General features: G+C 33.3%; 1 protein-coding gene across 3 annotated transcripts in view; it reads right to left on the bottom strand.

Moving 5' to 3' along the window:
• LOC107025950 (chloroplast envelope membrane protein) overlaps positions 1–8,055 on the bottom strand; it is a 41,939-nt gene extending 33,884 nt beyond the window's left edge. For all 3 annotated transcript variants that reach the window (XM_027918603.1, XM_015226758.2, XM_015226757.2), the window contains exons 1-2: positions 7,136–8,055; positions 6,586–6,671 (exon numbers count right to left, since the gene is read on the bottom strand). In XM_027918603.1, the coding sequence (XP_027774404.1) occupies positions 6,586–6,671; positions 7,136–7,804 (755 nt within the window). In that variant the 5' untranslated portion in view covers positions 7,805–8,055. The remainder of the gene's footprint in view (positions 1–6,585; positions 6,672–7,135) is intronic.
• Between the last annotated feature and the right edge of the window lie 4,401 nt (positions 8,056–12,456).

Genomic DNA, 12,456 nt, shown 5'->3' with positions numbered 1-12,456 from the left:
AGATGTGATTTATGTTATGAATTATAATGTGAAATTAGCCTATGTACCTTGTCTCAAGTTGTGATCTGAAGATGAATTGTGTTATAGAGATGCAATTGGCCTTGTTATCTTATTGGTTATCATTGTGTAATGATGTTACTCCCTAAGTTAGGTTGAGTTATGGGTTGATTGTAAGACATTGATGATAGACTATGAGGAAGACTTGGTAAGTCTTAGAATCTCTATCTTTACTTCCAATTGTGATTAATTATTTTTAAGTCATGATATTAAATTAGAGTATGTCTTATACTAGGATTATAGGGTGGTATGATGTTGAATTGAAATGTCTTGACTATGTTGTGAGGTTGATTAAGGTGTATGTGCTACAAGTTAATGTGCCTTAATATGTTATGAAATGCTAAAGTGTTAACCTCACTTATATGAATTGTGATGAAAGGACTTATACTCATACAATTCTTATTGAGCTATTGATGATGATGATTATACAAGGGATAGACCCTATGGCCTAAATTAAGTTATGATTGATAATTAAAGGCTTAGAGATATTTCAAAAAGGGACTCTAGCTTAGCACCGAGTGAACTAGATAGAGAAGTGTCCCTTCCCACATAGGGAAGGTAGGAACACTACATTACTCTTGAGATTGGAGACTATAATGCATGGCGCATAAAGAGGGTCCCAACTAAATCTCCTAGTTCTTGAACTATGTTGCCCCCATAGGAATACTAGCTAGTGGATCCACGTAGTTGCTATGTTTCATGTTTGGGTACTACCTTGGCAAGTAGTCCGCCTTCTTTCGGTATAGGGTTTTATGACACCGGATTCCACACTAGCTCATGTGATCTATGTCGGTTAGGGCAAGATGTTCCCGAAAAGGTAAAACGAATAAAAGGACTTGAACTCTAACTTGGATAACCTAAGGGGTCTAGATTAGTCCAGGTAGGGGTATGGGACTTTACCTAGACATTGCACTAGGTAGCTTTGAGGGGAGTCTTAGGAGGAGGTTCTTATGTATGTTTATGTTATGATAATATATGATGTATATATATAATGACCATGGCACATTGTTGATACTATATGTTGATTAGTTCATTTATGAATATGCCTTGGATTATAATGAGTATATGATGAAATGCAAGTCTAAAAGCCATGATATGTAAAGTTGGACATTGGTCATGTTTTCTTGTTGAGGATACTTGATTGAATAAGGTTATGGAGCTTTGTTTGGTCATTGCACTTGTTGACTTGATAAGGACTTGTGAGTAGTTGTCTTGCTTATTATGATATGTATAACTCTTATTTATTCTTGTGATATTATTTCTTGATGTTAGGGTTGTAGTAAATCATGGTTTCAATATGTTGGGATAAGTATTACTTGTATGATAGCAAGCATGTTGGTTGACTGATATGACTGACTTGACTTTGCATTAAGTCCCTAAAGGGATAAAATGGCATGTTTTGATAAAAAGTCCCTTTTAGCATGTTTTGCTTGTGTATGTGCATAAGATCTCATACTTAGTATATCTGGAGTACTAACCCCATTTTCTTCCCTTTTCCCCAAACATTTTAGGTTCCGATCGTTGAAGAGTTTTGGGAGGCGTCATTGTTGAAGGCTTGGATTCTTCCTTTCATCCAAGTAGGGTAGGTCCTCAACTCTCGAGGGCAATGCCATCCTCTAGCTTTGGATTTTGTTATGAGCTTATTGACTCTATCATTCCTTTCCTTGTTATTTGAATATTGTACTTTTGTATGACCTATACATGGTCTTGTTGAATTGATGTAAGGGTTATGCCCATATTGTGATATTCGTTTAGATGGTATGAGATGAGACAATCATTGAGACTAATTCTATATTCTTATACATGTATGTAACCTTTCTATATGAAGGTTGTGCAATAAAAGTAGAAGGTTATGTAACCTTTCTATATGAAGGGTCTATGTATACTCGATATGAATATCTATTATGTGTATGTAGAGGTCTATGTAAACCTCCAAGTAGTGATAATGAAAATTTTAAATTTTTCCGTTTTTCAACCTATGAATGTAATGATATGAAACTAAGAGGCTAGTCTTAGTCCTTCAAAAGGACGACGACGCGGTTACGTCTAGGGGTAAACCCGGATGTGACAGATACAAACTCATAAGCGTTGGTTTTGGTATATTAGTTAAGTATAGGATGAGATACCAACGAGGTTCTCCATCGGAGAAGAAGGCTTTTATGCCGTAGGTGACAAAAGGTTTCATATTTTGACCCAGCAGGTAATACACAGAGGTGGAGCAGCGAAATCTACACCCTTGATAGCTGGTGACAGGAGTTGCCATGTGGGGTCTTCAAAAGTTCTTGAATTCATTAAGGCCTTATTTGTTTTCATTAAGATTAAGATGTCTGAATCTGAACGCACATCTGAATATTAAGGTGTGCATTACGATTAAAGTATCAGAATCTGAATGCACATCTGAATAGTAAGATGTAATTTAATTATTAAGATTGTCTGTTTTCAATATCATAGTGCATAATTTATTTATTTTAAAATTAGGAATTAAACACTATATCAATAAAATTTATAATTCAAACCCAAGATAATTTCTCCAAAAAGTTGTTTCAAGAATAAGACTATAACCCACCACAAAAAAAAATGATTTATTTGTTTCCTCAAACAATTTTTTTTCTCAAGAAACAATGATAACTTCTTTCAAAGAAGTTTTGGCAACAAACGAATTGTGACAAAAAGATTTCTTCATAAATATCGATTCACCAAAGAATATTGTATAGATTAAAAATATAAGATAAATACTTGTAAAAGATTATGAAAACTTACCTATTCAAAAGAAAAAAAATGGTATTTGATTGGAAAAGGAGAGGAAGAAACTTGAAACTTGCTCAAAAGATAAGAAAGGAAGCATAGAATTTGTTTATGAAAGAACATTTACTGTTTTAATGGAATCTGAATGGTATTAAGACTCTATTATAGATCTGATCCATTCAGACTCATTAAGACCCATTAAGAGGTTTTTTTAAAAAAGAAACAAATTGACTTAATGGGCTGAATATGAATGATTAAAATTCAGACTAAACCAAATGCACTTAATGGACTGAATCTGAATGAATAAGATTAAGACCTTCATTAAGTGCAAACAAATGAGGCCTAAGTGTGCACGTGACCTGGAGCAACAGAAAGGAAAGAAATTAAAACAGTGGGCCCAGACCCACTGGTCCAACATGCTGCTCATTTAAATGAAAAGAATTCCAACAATAGTGAAAGGTTTTTTGAACCTTTACTCGATGAAATAGAAGCAAACTGCATAAATCTAATGGAGCAAGGCAGAGAATGTGATCTAACTCCACTAGAACATGGAGAAGAGGGTAAGAAATTAGAATTCGTCGCAGCTCTGAGGGACGATGACAATATGTCCATCATCCAAACCGAGGAAAGAACACATCTAAAGACACAAACAAAAAGAGGCATGCAATTAGGACAGAAGGAGGTGGAGGGAAGATACAATTGAAGATAGATATTCTATCACTGACGCTGATGAGCATGGAACTGGTACAGTAGCGGAGAATGAAATTCGTTCTTGGGTACAATAGAACATAATCAGACTCAGTAAAGAATTTGGGGTTGAGTTAGGTCCAGGTGTCATATTTTTACGGTTAAAAATTGATAAAAGAAGAGAGAAGGAAGTTTCCCCAATTATGACCTTATCAGAGAATTTCTATATACAATTAATTCCAAAGGAGTTGAAGAACCTTATCCTTGATGTGAAATTCAAGGATACAGAGCCAATGAGCGACTCAAGATATAGAGGGAGGAAAAAAACTACTCAGTTGTTACGAAGTTGAAGATACTAGCCTAGAATGTTAGAATGTTAGGGGGTTAAACAGGGAGGAGAAAAGAGAATTAGTAAGGAGCAGAATTCAACAAGAGGGAGCAGAATGATATTTTATGTTGATGAGATAGTCTCTTCTCCTATAGAAACAAAATGAGATTTTTAATCAATAGCTATGGAAGGACTGGACAATATAATGAGAAAGGATATAGCAAATAACTGGATAAGTGGCCTCAACATTAAGAACATAAACAATGAAACTATGGTGGTGACTCACCATTGTTTGTTGATGACACAATGGTTTTTTTGTGAAGCTGAACAGGAACAAATTTTCTACCTGAGGGTGATCCTGGTAATCTTTGAAGCTTGTTCTGGTCTGAAAGTTAACCGGAGGAAAACCAACATTTTTCCGGTTAAAGAGGTTAAACAAATTTAGATACTTGCAGATATTCTGAAATGCAGGATAGAAGAGATGCCCACAGTCTATTCGAGAATGCCATTGGGTGCTAAACACAAAGCAGTGAATATGTGGAATGGAATAATAGAGAAATCATAAAAAGAACCTAGCTCTTTGGTAGTCACAGTACCTTTTCCTAGGTGGTAAAGTCATATTGATAAATGCAGTCCTTTACTCATTGTCAACCTATGTGATGTCCTTGTTCCTCTTCCTGGCAAGGTGGTGACAATCTTGGACAATCTGAGGAGGAATTTCCAGTGGCAAGGAACAAGATTGATAAGAGTCTTAACCTTGTAAAATGGATCAGAATCCAGCAAAACAAGAGTTTTGGAGGATCGGGAGTGAGAAACATGAAGCTGCACAATAAGAGTTTGCTTATGAAAGTGCTATGGAGATTTACCCAACAGGCCTGAATCCTTGGAAGGAGATAATTTTGCATAAATACGGCCAAGAGGGTCAGTGATGCACAAATGAGGTGACTGGCAGTCTGGCACTGATGGGGTTGGGGTTTGGAAGTAAATGAAGAATCTCTGGCTGTTATTCGAACCTGACACTAAAGTAGAATTGGAAGGGGAGATACGGTACTTTTCTGGAAAGAGGACTAGAATGGCGATAGAACTCTTCAATCTTTGTTCCTTGGTTGGCTTTAATATGCTTGAAACCTGATTGCAATATACAAGAAGTGTAGTCTCCCCAAGGATGGTATGTGACCTTAAGAAGGTTCTTAAATGATTGGAAGCAGCATGGGGATCAGAACTTCTGAATTTGACAGGAAACTTCCCAGGTACTAACATGGAAACGGACAATCTCATTTGGGGGCACCACAATGATGGTATTTCACGGATAACAGGGTATATAATAGGGGTCTGAGTGAAGCTGCAGGCAGGTAAACAGGACCTTGGATTGCTATTTGGACGAGTGTTGCTCATACACAAGTGAAGTACTTCACTTGGTTGGTAGCTAGGAAAGCCTGTTTGACATATGAGGCATTGCAAAAGAGGGAGATCAGCATCGCGTCTAGGTTCCTTCTTCCATTGTCTGCTACTTTTTGCTAGGTCTCCGCTGATTCCAACAAATTATAGGTCTTTTGACAATTCCTGTGATTTTAGGTCTACCTCGTCTCCTTTTTAACGTGTTCAGACAGAGTTCCATACCTATAGCCCGGTGCATTTGGAGGTCGACAAAGGACATGAAACAAAAAATGATCTCTCAAGCAACTTTCTTTCAGTTTATCCTTGATTTATGCTACTTGCATCTTCAGCTGGATGTAGTCATTTCTAATCTTGTATGTTTGCACGTCCATCTTTGCATGCACATTCAACAACACTCATCTTGTGAATATTACACTAACTGTTTAACATCACTCCCATATATGTTACTAGTTTTATGCTGGTTATCAACCTATCGCAACCCTCCTCCTTTATCCGAGCTTGGGAACGGCGCAAATTCACACAAACTCAATAAGCTAAATAAATGGTAAGAAAAGAAAAGGCAGGAGTTAACAGATCGTGTCGTTTAGAATTAGGCTGTGTGTTTGTAATAGCATCTAACCAGAAAAGCAAAGGGGACTAGTGTTAACTGGAAGATGGTAACGGCAGACTGGTGTATATGAATATAGAGTTAGGAGACAGAAGTCATTTGTATAACAATTTAAATATTCAACTAGCTCCCCTTATCTTTTATCTGACGATATCTACCAAATAAAATACTCCAACGCCAAATAAACCAGCACAGTTTTCTTTTTGAGAAGATACACCAGCACAATTTTAATTCTGATAATAACGCTATGCATTCCAGCTGAGGATACTCAGAAAAAGACCAATTATAAAGTCTTGTTACATAAATCCTATATAAGACCTAACTTATGCTACATGGACAGTCAAATGCTGCCATGAAGAACAGACATTTACCGCTTTTGTGACACATTTGTGTAAGGGAATGAATATAAAATATCTTAGATCTTACAGAAACTGATGATGAAACATTTTCACCCTGCACTTGTTTCCATTGGACTTCTAGAGTTTGAATAATTTAATTGACGTGTTATGGGGCTATTAGATTCCACGGCAGATCCTTAGAAAATGGTAACACCTCCTTGGCACACTAAACAATCATTTATGCAATAAAGAATGGTTTAGTTACCTACAGAGGTTCTAGTGCTTACCGTCAATAATATCAGGTCTTACCAAAAGAAATGTAGGAAAACATTTGATGGTAAAATAAAGTTAGGTACATAAGATCAAACATCAACCACTTCAAAAATGTAACAAGAGGCATGTAAATAAATCCAAGCAGAAGTTACCTGTCAAGAAAAGGCATAAGAACATAGTCATGAACTACAAAATCCAAAGCCCATGGGACAATTATCAGCAATGCGAAGAACTTAGCCTGCAACAGGAAGAGAAAAATGACTCTAATAAAAAGCTTTAAGAGTACATTCCAGATGCAACGTTTGGCAATTCTCAGTGCTCAACAACAATACCAAGGAATTCTAAGTGCTCGGGACATGACAACACGAGATGTCTTAGATGTTTCTACATTTATAATCTTTAGAATAAATCCAAGGAAAATAAATTGTCGTGCAGAAGCTCCTCAGCTTTGTTACCTTCATTTTGGCAGCTTTAGCTATTACATAAACCCTTCTTGAGGTATTGAACATACTCAAATTACCATATGTTCAGTGCACCATTTTGGCAGTGAATTGCAAGGAGCTTTTGCATATGCAGTTACCTAACTATTCCACATTGTAATAGGTCTCCCAAAAAGTTCACCAATTGAAACATAAAGACACTAAAGATTACGGACTAATTTGAGGGGGGAATCAAGATGAGAATGAGAACAAATGCACTTACAGAATTAAATGAAGCATACTGAAAAATACGATCTTCATATAGCATATCATCTTCTTCCCTGCCGAAAATCATATCCCTCACGGATTTAACCAAACCCCTCCCAGGTATTAATTCAGTAGGATCTTCCAGCATGTTATCTTCAGGTACTCTAACGGACTCGTGAACCCATGATGAATCATTACCTAATACAACATTTCCATCAACAAGCCAATCGTCCCACTTCCGATTCTCCTCATTCTTTATATCTACTTGTGCTTCCCTTAACTCCATGATAGCCTCGGCTCGTCTCTTCCAAGCTTCAAACTTTTCATTCTCTGATAACTCATCATCATCATCACTACCTAAACCTTCAGATTCAAGTCCATCAAGCATATCATCCTCCCTCAGACCCAGCCAATTCCCATTTTCAACAAAAAACAACTCTCTCCACCAGCTTTTCTTCTTTGGATACTTTTTCTTTGCATTTGGAATCGACCCAAAAGATTTCCTCCTCCCCCAACTACAGCGAACCTCAGTAATACAACTATTATGCACAAATACCGAACTACTTTTGTTGAAAGATAGCAAATTTTGACCTAAGACTATTGAAGTGCTCATTAAGGACATGTATGGTAGACAACATTTTTCAGACTCATATGGCAGTAGTAAAGATGTAACTCCAAGAAGCATTCAGAGGAAAAGCACCCATAAATACATCATTGAAGAGCTGGGAAAATACTTAATCAGATAACCAAGAGAGAATTTAACAGCAAACACAAAAATATAAGAAAATGGAACACCCAGCCTGCTCAGCTATTGATTATCTGATAATTTGAAGGTGAAATTGTCGGTATTTAGGGTGAATGGGGCCAATTGGAGTGAAGCGAAGAGGGAATAGCGATAACGGAATTTTGTCTATTCTCTTTTTTTCCATAGATAAAACTTTGTTTTCTTTATCTATAATATAATATAATCCAATTTCCAACTTACCTTTCATCTTTTTACTTTATTCCAAAAAAAAATATCTACAAAATCCACAGCTATCTATTGGGTAGACACCAAATAAAAGGAAACTTACATAAATATACTATAATAAAAAAATATTTATCATTTATAGCAATAATATTTTTACCTCACTTGATCACTTTTAATTCATTTATAATACAAGTTTAATACATATTACAAAGAACAATTTATTATTCACATATAATACAAATTTTAATGATGAATAATACATTTATCACACATTTTAATACACTTATAATACAATGTGACAATTTTTTACCAAACAAACATGATATATTTCAAAAAACAAATATAATTCATATATATTGCATACATAATTCACTTTTAATACATATAACAGATTTAACAAAGCATTTCTATAAATGGTAATAAACAAAAAGTATCGCTAAAATCAGTAATTATTTTTTAAAATGTATTAATTTATGTAATTTTTCCAAATAAATTCGTTCATTTGCTTGCTTATTATATAAGGAGATACATTAACCAAATTTAATAGGAGTGCTGACTTTTTTTTTATGAATGTTCCACTAATTCAGTTGTATTTTAATTTAGGGGAACTTTAACATATAGCAAATAAAAATTTTATATTTGTATGTTACAGCAAAGTTTGCATAATTGCGCTCCATAGCAAACATAGAAACTGTATAATTCGCTATACATATACAGTTGAAGCAAATTGTATAAAACAAGAAAGAGAAAGACACTTGGGCAGAGAACTGTATAAAATGAAGTATATAAAACGAATTGTATTATTATAAGTGTATAGAATGATTATATACAATTTGAATTTATATAAAATGAGAAAGAGAGAAAGACAAAAGAGACTTGACAAGGAATATACAATTGAATCGAATTGTATAAAACGAGAAAGAGAGAAATTAGATACAATTTGAAAATTGTATAAAACGAAAAAGAGAGAGAAAGGCAAAAGAAACTGCGCAGGGGAGTATTATTTTGTATAGTTATAAGTGTATAGGACGAAAATATATGTACTTGCATGTGTATATACAATTTTCTCACGCTTTATACAAACAGAAACGCAATTTATACATTTCGCTTCTGTTTGTATAAGTGAGAAAGGCGAGGGTGGCGAGCGAGATCTGGAAGAGGGGAGAGAGGGAAACAAAAATATATGTATTTATACAATTTTCTCTGCTTTATACAATTAGAAACAATTTTTATATACTTGTGTTTGTATAAAAAGTGAGGAAGCGAGCGAGAGATTGGAGGAGAGTGGCGAGCGAGATATTTGGGAGCGAGGTCCTGACAATTTTTTGCAAATGTTTGCTATAAAGCACAATTAAATCAAACCCTAGCTACTCCATTTATTTTAGGTTATTAGTTTACTATTATATATAATTTTCCCTATAATTTATAATACTTTTTTCTTTTTATTGAAAGGAAAAATAATTTGGGTAAGTATGTTTTAATAAATAATTATAGACATTATTTTATTTGCTATCGTCGTAGTAATAGATAGCGATATTATGACAAATCTGTCATATATATTAAAAGTGAATTATGCATGTAATACAGATTATTCTAAGTGTGCTAATGATATATATGATTGATTGGTAAGAAATTGACACAATATTGTATGTGTAATAAAGTGATAAATGTGTATCAATGAAATATATACTATATGTAATTTATACATTATTCTCTATAATATGTACTAAAACTGTAATATAAATATACTATAAGTATTCGATAAAGAAATTGTTAATATTATAAATTATAAATATTTTCTTAATATTAATATAACATATGTAAGTTTCTCATTGAATTTTGTTGTTATACAATATTTATTTTACATAGCTTTTAACGTATTAGAAAACAAAATTATCTAATTAATCAAATAAATTTGATTTGATAATTCTCAACAAGGAATTTCAACTATAATTTTGATAAAACTTTTATCCAAATACTTGCTTAATTGACAAATAAAATTATTAATATAAGAGAAATGCATTCATCTAATTAGTCAAGCATAAATTTTGAATATCCTTAACAATGTAATCTTTAGTTATTAATTTAATATTTTTGGATAATATTTTTCTACAGGTATCTATACATACACAATAGATAAGCTAAGTTACTTCCTTAAATTACATTCCCCTAAGGTTTTGTTTGTTTTTTAGGATTAAGATATTTGAATTTAAAAGTAATTAAAAATTGATTGCAAATAATGAAGTAAAGAAAAAGGAAAGGGAAAGATTATTTTGTGCATATATTTGTTTGAATGGGAAATAGAAGTTAAAAAGTATTTTCTTAATCACAAAGGAAGAGGAATTTCATTATTTGTGTTGCAAGTGTTTTACTCAAAAATAAAATAAGGATAAAAATAATGATTATGTTTCGAAAAATCAATTAATTTTATGATTTAAGAGAAATTGTTTTTTCGAATTAACAGAGTTGTCACTTAATTTTTAGTAAAAATCAAGAAAAAGTTTATAATTATTTTCAAAAGATTTAAACAGATAAAATCAATTGAAAAAAAAAAGTTAGAAGTTCAAATATAGATTCCGAGAAGGTGTTAGGCCCTCGAAATTCCCGCTAACTTGCGGTTGATCGGCGATTTAACTAAAAATAACCTTTTACAAATATTTCCAAATTTTAACCAAGTATAGAATATTCATTTTTATTTACTTACTTACTTATTATTATATTATCTTAGGAAATTTCTTAAAGGGAAATAATTCGTAAATGTTGACAAAACCAATATTAAAAATAAAAGGCTAAGTAATAAACATATATAAAATAAGTATTTGTATTTTTGAATATAAAGAGAAATGGCTATCTCGGGAATTAAATTAAATTAAATCATAGAATAAGCAAAGTTAGTCAAAGTAATACAAATAGAAGTAAAAAGGAGGAGAGTATTAAATTTGGGCCTTGGGCCCAAATCTTTATAACCTGTCCTAAATCTAAAGTGACCCAAAAATGAATCTTGCCCCATTTTGGACCTGTTGGGCCTGCTGGAATTCTTGGACTTCTGACCCTATTTTTCCAAAAAATATGTGTATACGCTTTGTGTATACCAATGTGTATAGGCTGTATTCTATTCTTTTATATTGTATATTGGATTGTATACTCGAAATATGCATCCTAGTTCATCTCCTCAAACACCTGTATATTTTGGTGACCTGCATATCGTGTTTTTTGACGATATATTAATGTATACAGAAGTATATCAGCCACCTTTCTTAGCTTTTGGAGGCCTGCAAATTTAACTTCCAACGATATTTGCTGCTTTCAAAACCTGTACGTCAGTTTTAGAGGGGCTAGCCTACTCGAGAATGAAGGATTGAGCCTTCATGGCTCCGACAAGAGGACACAAGGAGAGGAAATGGAGTCCAAATGGATTCGAGGGGAATTTCATGCACATAAAATAATTATATTAGCTAAGGAAGATAAGACATAAAAATAAGATGATAGAAAACACAAATGAAGAAGTAAAGTTGGCATGATTATTGGACTCGTTCCATAGAAGAAACATACAAATACCATATTAACACAAGCTTTGAATAAGATAAGCATATGTATACGATAAGTAAACAACGATCTCTACAAATGTTTTAACAAATTAAAGACATATTAACTTCAATGTTCTACTTCCAAATAAATTACTAAGTTGCTTCAAGTTGTCATTTCTATTCATGATAAAATACACAAAGAAAATGGAAACTTAGATGTCACATACTAGCATTAGAAGCACTTCCACTTTAGGACAAACTCAAGAATACAAAAGCCTTGACAAAGAGAAAGGTTTCGAACTCACACAATGGGATATGTGTGACTTTAAGAGTAGATTACTAGTCTCCATGTAATTTAGTAAAAACACCAAAAGGCGATGATAGCTAAACTATTAAGTTAACAGTGATTAGTGGTGACAAATGGGCGGATTGGGTCAAATATGGGCCGGTTGAAAGTGGGTAAACATTAAATAGGTAATCATTCAACCCACCCATATTTGATATGGGTAAAAACGGGTTGGGTAAAATGCTAGTTTACCTATATTTTACCCATATTTCATGAAGAAATAGTTCTTTACTTAAGAATTCAATATGGAGAAAAATTTTAGTCTTTCTTTAGATGAAATCTGTTGAAAATGCTTCATTTAGTTTTATTTTATTATAAAATTTAAAAAAAAAAACTTTAAAAAAAATTTCGGGGTTTGGGGTGTGTGTGTGGGGGGCTAATAGGGGGTGTTCTAGGGTAGGGTGAAAAAAATAAATATTTGAATTTAAAAATATTTTTAAAAAACATACTTAATATTTTTGAAGGGTGGGGGTTGGTTGGGGGTAGGGGGCTGG

This window comes from Solanum pennellii, chromosome 7 (genome assembly GCF_001406875.1).
Source record: "Solanum pennellii chromosome 7, SPENNV200".
NCBI classification, from domain to species: Eukaryota; Viridiplantae; Streptophyta; class Magnoliopsida; order Solanales; family Solanaceae; genus Solanum; species Solanum pennellii.
Note: the sequence above shows the minus strand (reverse complement) of the source record. Positions and strands in the feature narration are given on the sequence as shown.